The following is a 21,526-nucleotide window of genomic DNA, read 5'->3' as shown; positions in this document are numbered from 1 at the left end:
TCCTAGCAGCTTGATGATTGTTTTGTATCCAACTGTCCAGTCTCTATGAAGGTGCAACCTGTAGTATTTTACACTTAGGGCATGCAGTAAGTTCTCAGTTTCACCTAGAAACAAGGGGCGCAACTAAAATTTAGGGGCCTAACAATGAAGGACCAAGTGCTTTATGAATGTCTGCCAAACCTTAAATCATTGTGAAGATTACTTGGGACAAATAGTTGAGCTTGAATCTTGATGGACATTCATAAAAGGCTTTATCCTTTACAGCCATGCCCCTAAGTTTGAGTACTCTTGTGTCTGGTTGAGCCTGAGTTTATTTCTTGCCCCTCATATATTTGCTCCTGATTTCTAGGTTGGCCTTATGCCCCTGGCTTTTAAGGCAACAACAGAAACATGGGATCAAGAGGAGAAGCAGGACCTGTCAGCGGCTGCCAGCCTGTCTGAGGAGAACATGTCTGACTCCAAGGGTCATCAGAGTCCTACAGACCTGGATGACATATTCATAGAGGATGAAACACCTGCAGTGAAGGGTACAGCTGAAGCACCTGCAGTGATCGGTACAGCTGAAGCACCTGCAGTGAGTGGTACAGCTGAAGCACCTGCAGTCAGTGGTACAGCTGAAGCACCTGCAGTCAGTGGTACAGCTGTCTCAGGTGTCAGTAAAGAGCAGTCAGATGATTCAACAGATGTTGGTAAAGAGGAGTCAGATGCTACCAAGGCAGCACCTGAAAGTGGAAAAGGATCGGAAGGTAAAAGTTTACAATGTAGCTGTACATCAGGCATGATGACCCAATGTCAGGGCAATAGTCTACATAAAATATACTTGATGTGTGCAAGTACGGGGATTTTGAGGGTGTTATTTTCTGGTAGATCGTACTTTTAGGAGATAAAAATGCATGCTACTTCAGAAAGTCTAATATGTATTCATTGATAAATAATCTAATAGAAAATAACACCGTCCTCCTGCTCCTTTGAATCCCCATCAGTGCCGAAAGGTACAATGTATGTAATACTATGTCTCTGCTATATTAAAATTAAAGTACTTCAAAATGTACAATGTAGGTAAACAATTCAGTTACAGCCTGGACCATGTATACCAGCCATCCCACATTCATTTGACTGCAATATTACTTACGTGTAGTACAATTTAGTGTTAGTAACAGTTATGTATCAAAGTTAGAATAATTCTAACTTTGATACATATTATTAACATAGATTTTGAAGATAGAGTAAATTGAGTTACATTTGTACTTGGATGTGGAATAAATAGAGAAGTCAAAAGTTTTCTCTATATACCATGATAAGAGCTGGTGTTGTACAGAATATATCCTGAATAAACAATGGAACATGTGATTTATCCTGTTAGGCCACACCAATTTAATTTGTTGTTCCTCGGATTCGCCCTGTCTGTTTTTTCTGATTTGCAAAAAAAAAAGATTTTAAGTTCTGAATCAACTGCAAAATGACGTTCAATGAAAGACATATTTGGTCCCAATGGTTGGATAAAGTCCTTCCTAGATGTTACACACAGTTTTTCAATGTAACAATGCAACTTTGTTTAATTAAAAGTTCAAAATCTATTATAATGATCGTTCTAATTATGTTCTAATGTAACTAGTTTCCTTTTGCTGTTAGAAGGGACTCCTGAAGTACAAACAAAGAGTGAACATGAGAAGACAACTGATGAAGACAGACAGACTGAGGCTCTGGAGGAGGCTGATGAGAAGGATAGTGTTCTGTCAGATACGTCTGACGGTCCATTTAAGGGAGCAGACATCCCCCCAGCATCAGCCTCAGTGGAAGACATGGTGGACGTGTACCAGGGTTATGAAACTGCCATCAAACTGGCTGGAAGGAAGACAGGGGAGGGGGATGATGCACTTAGGTACTTGTAGAACAGCAATGATATAATTATTATATTGTTCACTTTTTATCAAAATTGACACAACATTTGTGCACTTAAGGTTACATGTAACCAAGGATGTTCAATCTATAGAACGTCCTTGATTATTTTTTATTCAAAATAGTGGTCAGCATAGCAGCAGTACATAAAAAATTATGGACCACTGAATTGTGCTGACCTTACATAAAAATACAACGTAGGTACAAACAAAACAATACATACAGATTCACGACAATTACAATATGTACAACACATAAATTAAAACTAATTCTGCATTTGACTGTGATGTAACATAGTATTACATGGAATGTAGAAGAGATGCATTATTTTACAAAAATAACTGTAGAATGTTAGAAAATAGAATCCTTAGTAGAATATCATTCTCAAACAAATTTTATTAACAAAACAAATTTGACTAAAATTATCACAATTGGTAACGTTAAAGAAATATGTCTTATTGATTTTTTACTGTTTTTTTTTTAATATGATTTTATTTTGTACTGTAAGTTTTGGCCAGGAATTGGAAACAAAATACATGATTGTATGTAGTACATGTATTTTGTATCCTTGTAGTCAGGATCATTGTTCTTTATTCTGTAAGCTTGAAAACTTTTCATTCAGTTGGTGTTTGTTTACTAGAGTTCTGAAAGTCACTTCCTCCCTTCCACAGTGACTCTGGTGATGACCGACCTGTCATGGACATACCCCAGATATTGATAATTCAACCAGGGGGGATCCCTAGACGACCAACCCCCCCTCCATCTCGCCCTGTCCCCTTACCCCCTTCTGACCCACAAGCCTCTGGCATTGGGAAGAATGGCAGTGATGGAGACAAGAAGTCCCTGCAACAGGAAGGCTGTATGGTACAGATACCACTTACACCTGAAAGGTACATTTGTGTACTATACACATGTATAATATAGCTAGTCAGCCAAAGTACAGTACTGTAAGTGTTCTTATAAGGGTCAGTTTTATGTACATGTACATATTAAGCTTTTTTCAACATTCCATTCTAGTGTAATATCAGAAACATGAAAAATGATATCCTAAGCATGCAATTAGTGCTGTGTACTGGTTTGCTGGACCGGTTCCGGACTTGTAAAAATATTTAGGTTCAAGTCCTAAAAAAAACCTGAATGTCTGGGACCTGTTCCACACTGCGCCTCCTTCGCAGACTTGTGGGGTGTTGAAAACCTCTCTCCCCGGCAAATTCCCTGAACCTAAACCTCTTGACTCAAATCCGGACCTGAACCTGAACCTGAACATGGGTATAGGTACATGCACAGCACTTCTTTCAATTGCCACAGTCTCAGGCATCAACACTTACCATAATGGGAGGTGTCCTTACATCATATCTTAATTTGTCTATTGAGAAATCAAAACCCTTCACAGCATCACAGCTGAATTATGAGTAGTCCATCCGATTCGGTAATGTGTGTTAACCTTCCCATACTCTCATATATAGCCTTAATGCTAAACAGAAAACAGCAGTATGTGTCATTTTTTAAGTCTTTGGTATGTCTTGGATTGGAGTATTAACATGGTATGGCCTGATGGCCTCACATACCAAACTTGGGAATAACTTGATAATATTCGAAATTTTGTTCTCAGTGAGGAAGATGAATATGAAAAGGAGATCAAAGAGGCGGAAGGTTTCAGCAAGAAGCAGCCACGCCTTCTGAAGCTCTGCTTTGCCATTTGGTATGCTGCTATTTCTCGATCAGAGATGCTGTGTTACTTCCTGATCATCATGAGTACAATCAAGTCAGCCAGCCTGCTGGCCATGCCGCTGCCCATGCTGGTGTTCCTGTGGGCCATGTTGTCTGTCCCCAGGCCCAGCAAGAGGTTCTGGATGACTACAATCATCTATACTGAGGTAAAACAAATCATGATATTTGTCTTTTCTTATGCAAGACAAAGCCCAAATGAAAACATGATCATCATCATCATCATCATCATTCATCCTCCGTAGAGGTGGAGCATACAAAGTTAGTTCGCCACAACTGTCTGTCATACATCACTGAGAAAAGTTTGTGTCCCTCCAAGCCAGTTTCAGTTTCAATAAGTTTCTTAACTGTTATCTTTGGGCGTCCACCTCTTCTCTTACAGGTATCAGGGTTCCAGAGTAGAAGACGACTGGCTGGTTCTTCACTACGTATTACATGACCGGCCAAGCTTAGTCGACGACATTTGACTACTGAAGTTACATTTGGTAGCGAACCGTATAACTGTTCATTAGTAGTGTGTTTCCACCATGGTGTATTGAAAACCACTCGCAACATCTTCGTGTATGTTCCGTTTAGTTTTCTAGAATGTGACATATTCATGACCCATGATCAAACATGATCAAAGAACTCAATAGGTCGGATTTAACTTAAGAGTTACATGCATTTTATCATAAAAACTATATGATGCTGAAATAATTCAGGAAGACTCGTATTTGAAGTGGAAAAAAAATATGAAGAACAATCTGTCCCCTGTGCAGATGATTTCAGGAAGGGCCTTTCTGGCCATCTTCAGAGAGCCTTTCACTTGAAGGGAACCCACAATGTTGTATTTGATGGCAGAACATGAGACAAAAGAGTCACCTCTGGAGCTGGAGTTCTGCAGGGGACAGTGTTATTGGGCCCTCTGCTTTCCTTACCGTACACTCATGATCTTCTGTAGGGTCACAAGTTCGACTATTTGCCGATGATGGCTTGATTGATTGAACTATCAGTAAGCCTTCTGACACTCAAGGCATGCAGAATGTCCTTGATGAGCCAACAGACTGGGAAAATTGTGACTTTATACAATGTTCAATTGTAGTCCAGTCCATGTCATTGCCAATGGGCATTCATAGCAAATTCTCATACTGGGCAAAATAATGACCACCGTATGTGAACTGCATGGTGAACAGGTAATGTTCTTTTCTGCAGGTGATGATTGTTATCAAGTACTTGTTCCAGTTTGACTTCTTCCCGTGGAACAACAAAGTCCTAGAGATCAACGATGACCCGTTCTGGCCACCCCGCATCCTGGGCATTGAGAAGAAGGACTCCTTTGTTGTGGTGGACCTAGCATTGCTTCTTGCACTGTTCTTTCATCGTTCCATTCTCAAGGTACTGAATAAGCATTTTTTTTTTTGCAAGAATCACCAAATTTATAAATTTAGTGATATATTAGGATGAAAGCTTACAAGTTATGAATTACATTATACATTACACATATACATGACAATGTCATGATTTATATTGTTAACTTTTTAAAAGGCTGTTATGAGCAATCCAACACCAAGACTGTGGATTAGCCCTACAACCATATGTACTACTAGATATTTCATGCATTGCAAAATGACAGCGATCACTATGGCCTTCCAGACATTAGAATTTTTTGGCCAGTTTACATTTGTATTTGTGCTTGTCTTTTTTACTGTTCAACTGGATCCCATTAGCTAATACCACAGCATGATAGCCCACTTCTTCACCTTTACATTGATACCAAAGTACCCTGGTTAATTTGAGGACAAATTGGTTTGCCCCCCAAAAGAACACGACGGTGCACACGTGAAATTTTAGCCCTGGGCCAGTTGTAGCTACTGACACAGACCATCCTGAGTTTCCGCTACATTTTGATACATTTCATGTAATGTCATAAAATTTGTTTCTTGGTATGAAAAACTGTTACTGTGTGAATGTGTTCTGCGTTCGAAGCATTGGACCCATGCAGACATGTGCCGGAGTTGCCGACGATTCCTGAATGAAAGCTGTTGTTTGTTTACATTCTATTTACAATAATAAAAGGAGGCTCCTTGAGTAGCCGGCGTTGAGTAGCCGGCGTTGAGTAGCCGAAAACGCGAAATAGCAACGGTAATATGTTGAAAGTTATCGAAAATGGCAATCTAGATGAGAAAATTTCAATTATTTATATTTTCAGTTTTGGCGCAAAAATATCACTTTAAGGCAAACGAGTGTGTTTATGAAAAATGGAGAACGGTCAGTACCATGATAGCTAATTACAGTATACAAGATGGGGACTCCAGCAAGTGAAAAATGGAACAAAATGGAACTTATATGGAACAAAATTTGTATGTAGGAAAGCCGTTAATTTAAGCCATTCAGATGGTGGATGGGGATGTTAGTGTCCGTTTTGGTGAGTGACAGCATCTGAGATGTGAACTCCCTGCCAGAGGCACAATGTAGGACCACTAACCACTGGACTACGCATGCTACACTATTGAGCAAATAAACACTGGACTGTCATGAAAGTTCATCTGTGTTCAACGTGGTAGTTACATGTTTAAAGTTAACTCTTTTGGTCCAACACAAAAAATTCTCTCACCTAGAGCTTTTGACCAGTCACTCTGGTCTTCCTCAGTAGACTGACCCATCACCCTTCATTGAACCGTGATGGGGGCCGACATCGTCTACCAGATACCTTTGATCAGTGTTGACGTCACACTTCAAAGAAGCCATGTGACAAGCCTCACTGGGTCAGTCTGCTGAAGAAGACCAGAGTGACTGGTCGAAAGCTCTACATGTAGGTGAGAGAATTTTTTGTGTTGGACCAAAAGTTTTAACTTTAAATAAACACAGGACTGTTTAACATGTTGACATGTAGGCACATGTCCTGTGGAAGGATACAGAGTTTGATGATTTAACATGTTGACATGTAGGCACATGGCCTGTGGAAGGATACAGAGTTTGATGATTTAACATGTTGACATGTAGGCACATGGCCTGTGGAAGGATACAGAGTTTGATGATTTAATATGTTGACATGTAGGCACATGGCCTGTGGAAGGATACAGAGTTTGATGATGAGATGGAGATGGAGGAGGATGGGGAAGACCTAGACGAGAAGCTGAAGCTAGAAGGCGACCAATCAGAAATGAAGGGACCTGACATGGACAAGGTTAGTGTTACAGTTATTTGTAAATTGGAACTTAGTCACCAGAGAACGGGCACATCATTGATAAGGCATAGGTTAGCATAACCTGATTAAATCGCTTTTGCTGGCCGCCCAACATCCAGCCGGCCTAATTAAGTCGCTTTTGCTGGCCGCCCAACATCCAGCCGGCCTAATTAAATCGCTTTTGCTGGTCGCCCAACATCAAGCCGGCCCCCGTAAAGCTTCTTGGGTGGAGGACTATGTAGGGAGCCCCCCGGAGCTTGGGTTACATGGGCTAGGGTTAGCAAGTCTAGGAAATTTCTATTAATCTCCTAAAAAACAATGAAAAAAAAAAGATCACTGTCAGTCTTCAACAATACTAGTAATAGAAATGCCTGTAGTACAATGTATTATATTAATGACAAGTTAGTGACTGCATGGATTTTGGTTTGAGTGATTTCTCTAGATCTAAGTAATAGAAATACAAAACATGTAGATTCTCTTGGTCTGTAGTAAATGGTAATACACCCAGTATATTCTCTATATCTACCGGTACAGTAATGGAAATAGATTTCCTAGATGTACAATACAGTCATGTAAGGCCACACCAATTTAATTTCTTGTTTAACAGATTCGCCCACTTCAATTTTTTCTGATTTGCAAAAAAAAAATTCAGAATCAACTGCAAAATGCTAATATTTTGCCCTGAACAGTTGAAAACAGTCCTTTTCTTCCCTAGTTGTTATAGTTATTCCATCTTTCAATGCAGTGGTATCATTAAAAGTTCAAAATTCATTGTTTAAATTTTGAACCAGCCTGGTGTGTTGACTTCATGGCTCCTATTGTACCATTTTTGGCCATAATAGGATGCCTAGGCCTGTTATTATTTCTTTTTTTTTTTGCCCGCCCACTCCATTATTTTTCTAGAAAAATCCGTTAACCAAGAAATGAAATTGGTGTGGCCTAATACTGTAATTGTTTCCAACCTTTCATCAGGGTGAGTTGGTCATACTACCAAGTGAGGAGGAGGATAGTGGAAAACCTGGCTCCAAAGGTATAGACTCCTCAGGGGAGACCATCTCTACAGAAGGCAAGAAGGACGGCTCTGACGCTTTCTCTGCACCACCAGACTATGAGGAGACACAGAGAGAAGACTTCTCTATCAGGCCTGTGGACATCCTGTCTGCGGAGTCGGTTCCAGAACCTCCCACAGCAGACAGCAGGGCAGCGGAGTCTTCTTCTCCTGACTGTGGCACGGGATGTGAGAAAGGTGACAAGGACACGGAGAAGTCACCCCCAGAGCTGACTGAGACATCATCGTTTGTTATAACCAGGAAAGCCTCTGTCGGTAAGACATTTTTTTTCCTGTGTCACAGGTCTGGTGTCCTACACAGGTAACATAGTCAGGTACAAAATCTACATTAATTTTGTATTCTCTTGTAGCCTGCCAGGGGCATTTCTATTTCTTCTTTTCACATTGTATGCATATGGAAGGACTGTGTCTGTATTTCATTACCTTTGCAGAGAAGTTATGTGTTTGGACATTGTAATAATATTGTTTATTGCAAATTCTTGCCCGAGGGCTTATAATTGCAGAAACAGAAGAAACATGGTATAAAAACAGACAATTAGCACATATAGCACTACTGATAACTACTAACTTAAAGAAACTACTGGTAAAAACTACTGGGTTTGACTTCTTTTTTGAAGACAGAGGAAGACAAAGGATCCCACTTTTTCTGTAATCTGTGGGTTTTCGGATGTTAAGAGGAGAGTAGTTTTCTTTGGACTTTTGTGTGTGGTTTAGCATTATAACTCAAGATGCTATGACTATATTGTCATGAAATTTGGTAGATGGATACAATGTGTATGTAGATCTTAACCTGTCAAAGAAACTAAGGTAGATTTTAGATCCTCTGACAGATTGCCTTCAAGTTGGTATACGTACCACAGCAGAACTCCATGGATGGATATGCTGTACATGCACATGTATGGTCATAATTGTTGGGTGACAGATAGCTCTTGGCCACATGAAGAATTAGTGTAGATGTATAATAAATGATTAATCAGGCATGTGATCCTGACAAAATGACATTTATTTATGTATATATAAGTTCGTCCAAACTTTTGGGACTCCTTATATTGACTTTGATTGCATGTCTTTACTGCCCAGAGAGTTTTACTGATGACAAGGGTAACAATGAGGAGCGAGATGAGGAAGGTCTACAAGAGCAGAATAAGAGGAAACTAAGAAAGCTTGTCACTCGAGAGCAGATAATAGAGCTCTCAGAAAAGTAAGTAGTACTCACTACTGTCATTGTCATGTTTTCATCATAGCTTCAGTCACTTTTTCCTAAACCAAATGTAAGGACACACCAATTTAATTTGTTGGTTCTCAGATTCGCCTCTTCATTTTTTCTGATTGGAAAAAAAAAATTCTGGTTCTGAATCAGCTAAAAACTTTTCAGAAGTGTTCATATTTTGCCCTCAACAGTTGAGTATAGTCCTTTTCTTCCTCATCTATCAATGCAGTGGTTTGATTAAAAGTTCAAAATTCATTGTTTGAATATTAACCCAGCCTTTTGTGTTGCCTTCATGGCTCCTATTGTAGCACTTGAGGCTACAATAGAAATTAGAATGCCTAGAACTGTTTTTTTTTTATATATATTTTTGCCCTGTCGCTTGATATTTTTTCTGAAAAATCCGAGAACCAACAAATTCAATTGGTGTGGCCTAAAGGTAGCTTCACTGCAAACCAATATTATAAATCTCGTTTCCCGTCGGCTGAACAGACAATCACGTGACCCCTACCCTGATACTAATTATTCCGCCCCTTTACCCTCTGACCCTTCCTCCCTAACCCTCGTAAGGGTCATTCGTGGCTCAACCTTTCTCTGTACGGTCACATTCCCGCCCAACCCTCCCATGACTAATCGGAGAACACCTGGATTCTACGCCGTTAGTTATGTTTTCTCATGTCATACGACATCGCGCTACCTTAGTTCTTACTGACTTCTCTAGACTCGTACATTTCGTCATAGCACTGTACGTTATCCTCAATGGTACCTGCGACTTAGCGTACGTAATCAGTTGTTACATAACCTTCATGTTGTTTCTTCTCTGCAAGATACCTGCCTTGCTAGCGTTCACAGTCACATTGTGGCCATTTGCTGTACTCAGTATGTTGTGTAGCTGTAACCTCTGATATACTCCAGAATTGTGTTATTGTCGTATTTTGAACCACTTAACTTACGAAGGTCAGTAGTTATTCAGGTGTACCTGTAACGCATTATTTGCTTAGCCAGGATGTTTTCAACCTTGTTCACGCAGATGAGCTTTTGAACTTCGCCGGTTAGAAGTTACTTACAAGTCAGGATGTGTTAAACATCCGCTGGACAGAGCCTTGGTTTAACCGACCAGCCCGACTTTGGCTAAACAATTGGCAACCAGGGTAAAATAGGTCGCCAGCTCGCAGCACATGACTTGTTGTTGTATTAGGCTCCTGTATAAGTATGTACATGCTATGAGAGCTACAATGTGTAGAGAGTAATGGTGTTACTGAGTTGAGGAGCCAATTGCAATAAATGCCCGACCGTACTGAGGTGACGGTGAGCTCACTACGGTGAGCTCACTACCCTAATTGTGTGTGTTTGTCTGTGAAATAGACGGGAAACATAGTTCTCTTCGGAGCTTGCGAAGAAGAGAATAATATTGTTGGGTATAATTGGTATTACTTTCAAATTATGTCAAAGAAAATAGTCCTGGTCTGTTATATATAAATTCATGTTGATAGGTTCAAGGGAATGATTTGTCCTTGGTGCTGAAAAGACTTTCATTTAACATGGATGAAAATGTGCTAAGAAATGGCAGTAACCGTCAACTTCAGACAGATTTTCTCATGCAGAATGTTATTTTTGTTTTACCACCCTGAAATGTGGACACCTTTAAGGCCACACCAATTTAAGTTATTGGTTCTCGGATTGGCCTCTTCATTTTTTTCTGATTTGAAAAAAAAAAGATTCTGGTTTTGAATCAACTAAAAAAATGCTTATATTTTGCCCCCAACAGTTGAGGAAAGTCCCTTTCTTCCTCGTTGTTACAGATTTTTTCATCTATCAATGCAAGTTCAAAATTCATTGTAATAGGATGGCCTAACATGAGTTATGGGAATACATGCCTTTGCCAAGTACGTTTATTAACGGACCGGGTATACATTTTGTACAAATCATATCTTTGATACGGTTTTACATCTATATTTATAGTTACACACGACACATTATGTTTAATCGTGTTAACATTCACTTCCAAGCACCACAAAATTAATATGAGATTGCTGGCAGTTATCATTATGGCTTTATGATATTTCCTCATTAATTATGCAAATTAGGTCTTCATTTACATCATCTACTGATGTTTCTCTTGTTGTCAATGTCATAATTATGTCACATGTAATTCAAGCCTTGGGAATGGCAGGGACAGTGAAATGTAAAATATATTGTCTAATTAAATTTTCTTCCTCTTACAGGACGAAAAAGTTCTTCAACCCAGTCTTTCTGTTCTACTATCGGCTGCTTCATCCCAAGTACAGTGCAGTGACTGATGTATACGTGTTGATTTTCCTCTGTGACTTCATCAACTTTGTCATTGTGATCTTTGGATACTGGGCATTTGGGGTGAGGACATTACTTTGTATTTTATGAAATTCAATGTTTTATGAATTGATAAGATGAAATTAATGCTTCATGAGGTAACTGACTTACTGTAAAATTTTAAGAATGAACTAACCAGTTTACCAATTTATTAAGTTGATTTGATTTCTAAACCTTGAAAATTAAAGCGTCGATCACAACCCGCCGTAGGTGCATCTGCGTGCTGTCTACGTACAAAAACGTGGGCAAACGTAGGGGGGATCCGTACATGTAAGTGTTGAGTACCGCCTCCGTATGGAATCCAATGAATGGATTTGGGAGCACGCCTTCCCCACGTTTTCAGAAAAATGTAGCAGATGTGCCCTTCTCGAAAATGTATGGACAAAACGCCCGCATGGCGGGTTGTGACCGAGGCTTAAATGGGGACATCAAGGATGTCCATACAGGAGACAATGGGTTCTTCTTCCCCACTTGTCCCTGTTCTGCATCAGTGAATGGAGTTCTTGATTTTTATAGGGGGTAATTTGGGTTAAACTGTAGCACTCCAGACTGCTCCCATTTTCGGAGTGTACGAGTGCTCCCAAAAATTAATTTGTGCTCCTAGCAATTTTTCATAGGAGCACCTAGCACGGCTCATAACATGTTTACCTCCAATCTGTATTATTGTTTCTACAAAAAAACACAATATTCATGAATGTCCTCAATGTAACATTTGATATGATGATCTACATATTATGTACTTTTTAGTACCTTCATGCTGGTGTGCTTATTAGATTTTTGCTGGTCACTGGTGCTCCCAACCCAAAGCAATTGGATCCAGGTTTTGGGTTAGGAGCACCAGTCTGGAGCCCTGAACTGGTAAACCTTTGCATGGGACATGGCAAATTTTTTAAGTTGAGTTTGCATGAGTACACATTAAAGGAACACATTTATTTGCCTGATCTACATTCATTTTTACTGTTATCATGCTAAGCATTATTACTGAAAAATCCTATCTTTATGGGGTTACATGTGTATGGTGCATAACAAAATGATGATGGCTGGAGAGCTTTAAATTAGTCCCTCATGATAATGACATCTAGCAGCTCATTCATGAAAAAAAGGAACAACTTTTTGTTTATCCTGCTACATGTAGGAGCTTTCTGGTGTCATTACAACATTACACACAGTTTGCTTCATATTCAGTTTCTGAATTGTTGTCAGCATACTAGTATATAGCTGTTATGGGTAGTTACTGCTGATTTTGTCAAAATTACATTATTATGAAGTGTACTTACTGTTGTTTGAATCATTAATATTGTAGAAACATTCTGCTGGAGCAGATGTGATGTCATCCATCTCTGAGAATCAGGTAGGGCCATTCTGAACTTACCAAAAGTACTAAGTCTTACTACTTGTCTAGTAACACGAACTGTTCTGAAACAGCCTTTACTCTTAACATTGTACATTAGCGGGGGGCGCTATAACTTCAGATGTGCCCTAAGTTCAGACGGATTTTTTACTGGTCTTGCTGTATGCAAAAGTACATAATATATGCTTAGCATATTCTACCCAAACTTGTACATTTTGCAGAGGGACACACCACACTTCTTACATAATATTATGGCATGACACTATACATGTATAAGATGAAGAGACACACTGAGAGATACTGACAGTAACTAACTCTAGACTCACATTTGACCGTCTCTTGTATCATCCCCTCACTTCACTCAACACTAGTGACATGTACAAGACTAATAGACTAAGTACATTTTGTAACTACCGTACTATTATGATAGGCAGACTGCTTTAAATTGTTTTCACTAATGTTCAATATTATGATACTTTAATTCACAATTTTTTCAGTTCTTTTACGTTCGTGGTTTTCACAGTAACTTCTGTACCACAAACTTATAAAAGTCTGTGTAATGTGTAGTCATGTATTTGAAATAAAAATACAGTTATAAATTGTTAACAAATAATTCTCAGACTTTCTTTTTCTGCACTTGCCACCACTGCAAACATGACCATTTTTCTCAGACCGCAAACTTTTGTTACTGTGAACATTTTAATGAATTACAGTAATCATATAATACAGTATTATGTATATTATTAACAAATGATTCAATATTACAGAATAGATATAACAATTTCTTAACCTCCACAGGTTCCTCTGCCCTTTTTGGTGATGCTACTGATCCAGTTTGCCATGATTGTGGTAGACAGGGCCCTCTACCTCAGGAAAAATGTGCCAGGAAAATTCATCTTCCAGATTGTTCTTGTCATTGGTGTCCACCTCTGGATGTTCTTTGTTCTTCCTGGTTTTACAGACAGGTGAGACTTACAAATGAGACACTATGTTTAGCATGAAAGTTCATCTGTGTTTGTGCAAATCATTATGAAATAAAGACTAAGCTTTAACTTCCAACACTTAAATACAGAATGGGACTTACCCAAATTTTCGGTTGATTCCATCAACCTTGTTCACGGAATGGACCCTTCTACTCTTGGACGTGACGTCAGAGACACGTGACCGTAGTAGCGGGTCGTACGGTCCTTGATTCTGAATCAGACTTCTTTGCAAGAGGAGTTAAGGAGGCAGTCTACGTAAGAGCTCACAGACCTACCCTGAACAGAGACGGGGGGCGACACAAGTTATCTGGCACGTATGACCCGCTACTACGGTCACGTGTCTCTGACGTCATGTTCCAAGAGTAGACGGGTCCATTCCGTGAACAAGGTTGATGGAGTCAACCAAAAATTTGGGGTAAGTCCCAATTCTATATCTAGTGTTGGAAGTTAAAGTTCAGTCTTTATTTAATAGAGACTATGTTTAATTTGATGTAATGTTGCAAGAATTATTGGTTTTAGCTTCGAACTCTAACAATTGATATTACTTTATAATTATGTAGACAAGTTGTGATTCAGTACATTTGGACAATGAATTCCAAAAGACTGTTCAACTGATTGGACTTTTTCACTGTGGAAGTAACAATTGCAGTCAGTTACTACAATGTAGTATATTGCTACTTAGACTAGAGATTGAAGTAGTCAAAAGTGAACATTTTGTCCTGTCCTCTCTGAGAGCACGGCGTCAGAACGCACTGCACCTGCGCGAAACTCGTAATGTATTGTGCATAGCACTTCAGCAGAACGTCTCATATAAGGTTGTATTCCCACATATAAGGAAAACATCTCGTCTGTAGTTTCCAAATGTTATGTCGGAAAAAATATCCTCTGCAACAGAAAAAATTCTAATGCAACGTTGACCAAAAATCCACTGAAAACCATGAAAATACAGGGTTCTGCGCAGGCGCAATACATTCTGCCGACGTGCTCTCTGAGTGAAATGTACCACATGAAGTTGTTGTAAATTAAAGTTGTTCCTTTTCCCTGCTGTTTATCCAGACCCTTTGTGGAGAACTCCCCAGCTCAGCTGTGGTACTTCACCAAGTGTGTTTACTTCGGACTATCTGCTTACCAGATCCGCTCTGGTTACCCCACCAGAATTCTAGGAAACTTTCTTACCAAAAAGTACAACTACATCAACCTTTTGCTGTTCCAAGGGTAAGTTCATGATGATGATGATCATAATGGTTACAACATGCGACAGCTCACTATCTAGATACATCCTCACACAGCTCTTAAATCGATTTTTGATTCATTGAATGAATTTTTTTCGTTATATAGACCCTCGGAAGTGTGTCATAAAATCTTCAGAGGAAATAGTTATCTGTAAAAGCAATAAAACTATGCTGGAGATTATAGTCATGGGGGATTTGGATTTCCCTTTATGTTATTTAAGGCTTTTGGGAAGAAGCTGTTTGCAATGCAAAAGTTTTGGGCTGAAAAATGTCATTTTTCAAGCAATCAAGTTGAAATGACCAAGCTGGTTTGGTTTGGGATAAAGTTTGGCTTTTAAGAACTGATGACTATCTAATTTCAACCCCAAATTCATTCATAGTGTTGAATGGTCTATAGTAATAGCATTACTCTCTCTCCCTAACCCGTCCTCATTGTGATAGTTACAGTAGTCTAAGACATGAAGCTTCTGACATGTGTCCCTGTCCCTGGTACTGAAATAGCTGTGGTTAGATTTATGATGAATTGGATGAAGAGTTATACATCAGGTTATGCATTTAGTTTTCTGGGTCCAACTAAAATTATAGTACAAATATAGAAAATTAAATTTACCAGAATTAAAGAGGGAAAGAGTTACATTACTTGTTGTGTTGCATGCTGCCAAGTTACATTCTTCTAATTAGTAATGGCTCTTTTACATTTCTGCCTAGTTTCCAGGTAGTTCCATTTTTAGTAGAGCTGCGGTATGTAATGGACTGGGTGTGGACGGATACAACACTGGGGCTGTCCAGCTGGCTACAGATGGAGGACATCTATGCAAACATCTTCTGTCTGAAATGCATGAGAGAGGCTGAAAAGGTCTGTCACTGGTCCAGAAGTAGCCGATATTGTCCTACCTTTAGTCTGACTCAGCAATGTTGCCATGAAATGTAGTGGCACAGGAGCGCAAAGTACAAAAAAGAATTCATATTTCTTACTTTGGAAGCTGAGATTTGAACCGATCATGCTTGTCCTTTGAACAATAATATAAATCTTCAAGTTAGATTAGAATATGAGCAAAAATCAAATTTATATATTGCCTTGACTGTACATGTCAGGGCTGAAAAGTTTGTCCCTACAAATGTACATGTCCATGTATGCCATTGTACATGTACATGTACACTGTACATGTGAGAATGTACCTTACTCTTGTGGAGGTAACGTTACATTGTAAAGAGTTAACCAGGCCAGCCTGTCAGATTGTCTTTGAGCAATTCTTCAGATCTCAGAGTCTGCCTGGCTGATGTTGTCTAATGTTTGGCAGTGAGCTTATTGACAATAGTAATATCTGTGTCCATAATATCACCAGGGTCCATAATATCGCCACCTTGAGAAACAGTATGCTTAAAGGAGTACTAACCTCCAGAAGGGGGTGCTATATTTCGACAGGCTTTTATTTTTGGAAGTGAAAAATGCATATTATTTTACAGTATACAATTAAATGCCCATTTTGCGCGCAAGTCTTAAAACGCATCGAATCCAGGACAAACTCTCCAAATACCCTCAAAACTATCCCAGAATACAACACGCTACCCCATTGGTGTCTATGTTTTAGACAAAAAGTTACGTTACAGACCTCATTTCGGGGGCGATAAGAAAAATTCGCACCGATTTGTGTTCTTTGGTATCTTACCAACCATTGTCCTTCTTGGTGTCCTTATCGCCCCTTATTTATGCCGCAAATATTGACGATGAAAAAAACGGTGTAATCTAGTTATCCTTTCCATAAGTGGCGTAATCTAATTATCTGTTCAAGTAATACTTACATGCAAATAAAATGAGAAAATCAAAACGCGCAGGATGAAACTGGCTCCCACTGTATTCGACATCCTGATATTATAATATCCAAGCCACAGGTCAAGCAAAGTAAATCAAGTAATTTCTCAATAATCAGCTTGTTAGTGTGCTTGTCTCCTACCATTTTCACGGAAAAATGTGTATGTTGACCTGAAGTGTATGAGTATTGCGCAAGCCAGAGTTCCCGGATGTATCAATTGTGGTTCAGCATGGGGAAAAATGATATTAATATCACTTTACAGACATGCGCCGTGCAAGTCGTACAAGCAAAATTATGGAAAAAGTCGGCTAGTTATGTATTCATTGCAGCATGATGTATCGGAAAATAGCACTTCCTTCTGGAGGTTAGTACTCCTTTAAAGAAAGATATTTTTACTGCAACATACTTTTGGTATGCACTCCTTCACACATCAAATGTACATATTTAGGGTATGTTGCAGTAAAAATATCTTTAAGCACACTGTTTCTCAAGGTGGCGATATTATGGACCCTGGTGATATTATGGACACAGATGTTAGCTGCATGCTCCTTGTTTATTACATGGTTGTGTGTAATGCCAAGAAATTGCACCAATGTGAAATAAGAATGGTGGTAAAACCTTGTGTTGCAGAGATATCCCATCCCAAGGGGTGTGAAAAAGAAAGCTATGGTGAAGTACGGTGCCGGCGGACTGCTGGTGTTCTTACTGATCATCATCATCTGGTTCCCCCTGCTCTTCATGTCACTAGTCAACACAGCAGGGCTGCCCAACCACCCGATAGATGCCACTATTGAAATTGCGATGGGAGGATATCAGGTTTGTGATACTGTGTGTCATATGATATGTAGCATTGTAAACAACAGTTTATAGTTGAAACACAATGCATGTAATATTATTATTATAGTATTAGCATTTTACAAATGTAGTCTGTTATGCTTTTTCACACGCACAACGCACAAACTTAGATTTCTTATTTCATGTTTGTCTCCATGTTTGTATACATGTATGTGGGTTATCTAATACCAGTTACCATTGCCTTGATAACCTGTGTCTTGACCTGTTGTCATTGCCAAGAAAGAAAGAAAGAAACTGCACAGCACACACTCCCTTGTTTGTCCCCCCCCACACACACACGCAGAGACCATACTACATGTATATACACATATATATATACAATGTACTGTTATGTAATTGTACTATTTGCATAGGAGTACATGTATGATACATTATCCATTTTTAGTAAATTGCCAATAGCTCAGTTTAATGTCAAGAAATTGTAATTTGCAGCATACGTGATAATACATTTACCAAGAATCCAGCTTTAAGTTGCAGTTGCAATTATCTGGAATGAAGAGTAAAGAGGTACAAAAAACAACAGACTTGCAATGTTCTTTGCACACCAGCCAAGAATCCAAGACTTACTCTTAAACGTATGTAACAGTTACTAAAAAAAATATTTGATACGCTGTCCTAATAACATGGGAATTTTTCAGCCTCTTTTCAAAATGAGTGCACAGCAACAATACCTGCGTGGTGTGGACCAGGAGGAATATGACAACATGTTCCGGACGTTCCTCATCGACCCTGTGAGTAACAACTTGTACAGCTCTACATCACTAGTCGTCATGTACTGTCACAACTTCTGGTGGACATAACAAACTTAAGGGCTTTTAACTTTAACTATGAAAGGCAATTACACGTACATACATGTAAACAGTCATTTCATACAGAATGTACTTGTTTGACACAGATTCATAAGTATTTTCAAATAAGCTACTGGATATTTTATATAAGATAGAAAACATTTCTTACACCATTATATTTTTTTAATTGTTATGTAGATTTTTTAATGTTTTAAAAATTAATTTCATGATATGTGCATGCGTTGGCAATGCTGTTGTAACTCAGAATGGAGGTTTGGCCTGAACCGAGTCTGCTAAACCTGCATGTAAAGTTATGTTGTACATGTGGAATGTTACATTTGCATGGTTATGCTATCAGCCTTCTGAAGCAACATTCTTCCCTCAACTTACGTTTTAGAGAAATTTGCACAATTCAACTGTTCTTTGCATGGGAGCAAATAATCATTGGAGCTCATAATTGGAGCATAATATCTTCGTTGTCAATGTTCAGACAACATGGGTGTTTTTTTTTTACTATTTTCAATTTATATGGAATGTTGTGTTTTATTTTTCCACTTTTCTTCTTATCAGCTTTTCAGTTCTGCCTCATTTTTTGTGTAGTCTAACTGACCCCCATCATTGGCAGTTGCTGTGCAGTGGACAAAAACATTTCAGAAGCACTACAGACTTTAAATTTGCCCTCCAGCTTTCTAGAAATTTACCAAGAACATTCATTATGAGGCATTTGGGACCTGATAAAAAGTAGGAGTTGGTCTTATCATGGTCTTGCAGGTATCATATCTACATGTAGTATTTGTGATGACTCTTGATAAAATCTGTACAGAAAAGACACAGTACAGTCTAAGAGTAATACTGACAGGAACTACATATTCTGTTTTTAGTGACATTCAAATGAAACCAGAAGTCTTGACTACCAGTACCAGCAGTAGACAGTGATAGTTTTGGAGACATAAACAATAATGAACGATGTACAAAATGTAGTGTTTCTGAAGTGACATGCTGTGGCCAGTAGGGGGGAGCAAGACATTTGGTGTCTTGTCTCCGCTCTGCTTGGTCAGCTATCCACACGAGCATGCACACCCTTCAGCCTTTAACAGTCCTTTTCTCTGGGAATCTGTTCTCTCTCTCCCTGTGCTGCGGATATAGCCTTCACATCTCCAGGTTAGGACTCAACATGGGCAACTGAAATTGGAAGCTGCCATTCTGTGTATCAATTTTTTAGTTACTACAGTGTAGAAACTTTAAGGCTCTATTCTGATTTTCAGGAAAGGGTCCAACTTTGCCAAAATAAGGAATAAATTAATTAAAGAGCTACCAGAATTACATTGTGCACAAAATACCTGAGGCAGCTGCTACTATAATTGTAACCTACATGTGTACCTAACTAGTGCACCCGCTATGCTTCCACCCATGTCTAAAGACAAAGCGTTACTGGTGGCGAAGCGTTTTGAAGGGTATTCTGTTCCTAGTCTAAAGTGGGCCTAAGAAAAGACAGGAGCTAGTCAAGGGAAGGGTTCCTCAGTAGGAGTGATAATGCCCCAAAATGATACTTTTCATCAAAACTATGAATATGCACAAGTATATTTTATACTCCAATGTGCAAAGACTTGTTTATTTACAAATGTACCGTCTAATCAGCATAGTCGCAGGCAACAAACATCACATATTTTTGCATAATAAGATCAGTGAAAGTCTGTCTCAAGTTTGGGAACTTTCTCAAGTTAGGGCATCTCCTGCATGTTAATTCTTGGACCCAATGTTTCAAAGTTGAAAGACTAGTATTACCAAATAAGCTTTCCTTTTTATACTTTTACTAGCCTTCGACTTTGAACTTTAAACCAAACACAAGTCAGTTTTAAAAATCTGTGAACTGTGTACTTTCAGTATCTGATATTAGTGCCAAAAATTTCAGATGTGGCGAGAGTTTTAATTTGATAACTATGGCCTTAACTTTGGCAAATTTGGACCCTTAAGTTATTTAAATACATGTTGGTGGTAAATTTGAAAATACAAAAGGCTGAATTATTCTGAACGCAGTCTCAGAGACTTACAATGTCATTTGCCCATTGTCTCCTTCAACATTAGGTGCCATGTGGCTTGTTTGCTCCAACATGGTAACACTAATACACAATGTACAATCTTCTGAAATAATAGTTCTTATGTACAGGATAAGGAGAAACTCTATAAACTGTAGATAAATGTAAAATCAAATTTAGAGTGCTAGCATGCCGGCCATTGCAGGGAGTGACACCATTAGCAGTAATCACCTTCACCAAGAGGGTTGTTTTTGGTGGTTGTTTGTATGGATGTGTATGTTGGATGTATGTATGTTAGGATGTACACGGATGAACTTAAACCTAACATCTAGCTACTACATAATATTGTGGAAAAGATTTTTTTTTCTACTTCACAAAAGAATGGACTCTTCAGGATATTTGACCCTGTTGTTCATAACACCTGATTGTGTACAAGTGTCATGATCAGGTGAGCAATGAGTGTGAGGAAGTACATGTACGTAGCGCCCTCCGTCCTCAGTGACATCGAGTCACAGGACATGTGATCTCCGAGGAGATGTTTCTATGGCCGCAAAGGACAGTATCAAATTAGCCAGGCAGTATACAATATGTCATGTACATTAGCCAGACAGTAACTAATGGATACTGTCTGGCCAATTTGAAACTGTCTTTTGTGGCCAACAAAACATCTGCTTGGAGATTAAGGACATACATATTGAACCTTTTTATGGGACACACTAGATTCTTTGTACAGACTGAACAAGATCACTTTGTGACAGAAAAGAAAATCTGTATGTCTGGATCCATTTGTACAACAGGTGAACAGGGAACACAAACTTGCATTTAACCAGGATGTGGGAGAAGACTAACTTTTGAACCACTTTTCAACCTCTATACTTAGTCTAGTAATTTCACAGACCGTATTTGTGAAATGTTTTAGAGAAATGTTGTTTAGTAAAATAAGTGAGTCCAGGCTCTGGTAACATCTGTGTCCAAAATATCACCAGGGTCCATAATATCGCCACCTTGAGAAATAGTGTGCTTAAAGATATTTTTACTGCAACATACTT

The 21,526-nt window shown here is 38.9% G+C and overlaps 1 protein-coding gene across 8 annotated transcripts in view; it reads left to right on the top strand.

Annotated features, from left to right (window-relative positions):
- Positions 1–21,526, top strand: part of LOC109471295 (piezo-type mechanosensitive ion channel component 2-like) — a 110,278-nt gene that overhangs the window by 79,940 nt on the left and 8,812 nt on the right. For 7 of the 8 annotated variants that reach the window (XM_019770582.1, XM_019770583.1, XM_019770587.1 and 4 more), the window contains 16 exons: positions 350–746; positions 1,633–1,882; positions 2,571–2,789; positions 3,512–3,776; positions 4,819–5,001; positions 6,665–6,793; positions 7,766–8,117; positions 8,943–9,063; positions 11,295–11,442; positions 12,722–12,769; positions 13,568–13,734; positions 14,809–14,967; positions 15,693–15,840; positions 17,429–17,614; positions 18,292–18,384; positions 19,588–19,602. In XM_019770582.1, the coding sequence (XP_019626141.1) occupies positions 350–746; positions 1,633–1,882; positions 2,571–2,789; positions 3,512–3,776; positions 4,819–5,001; positions 6,665–6,793; positions 7,766–8,117; positions 8,943–9,063; positions 11,295–11,442; positions 12,722–12,769; positions 13,568–13,734; positions 14,809–14,967; positions 15,693–15,840; positions 17,429–17,614; positions 18,292–18,384; positions 19,588–19,602 (2,880 nt within the window). The remainder of the gene's footprint in view (positions 1–349; positions 747–1,632; positions 1,883–2,570; positions 2,790–3,511; positions 3,777–4,818; positions 5,002–6,664; positions 6,794–7,765; positions 8,118–8,942; positions 9,064–11,294; positions 11,443–12,721; positions 12,770–13,567; positions 13,735–14,808; positions 14,968–15,692; positions 15,841–17,428; positions 17,615–18,291; positions 18,385–19,587; positions 19,603–21,526) is intronic. The other variant, XM_019770585.1, reaches the window with a different exon arrangement.

The sequence above is a fragment of the Branchiostoma belcheri genome, unplaced genomic scaffold (assembly GCF_001625305.1).
Source record: "Branchiostoma belcheri isolate BF01 breed outbred unplaced genomic scaffold, Haploidv18h27 scaffold246, whole genome shotgun sequence".
NCBI lineage: Eukaryota > Metazoa > Chordata > Leptocardii > Amphioxiformes > Branchiostomatidae > Branchiostoma > Branchiostoma belcheri.
This window is presented reverse-complemented; position numbering and strand designations above follow the sequence as displayed.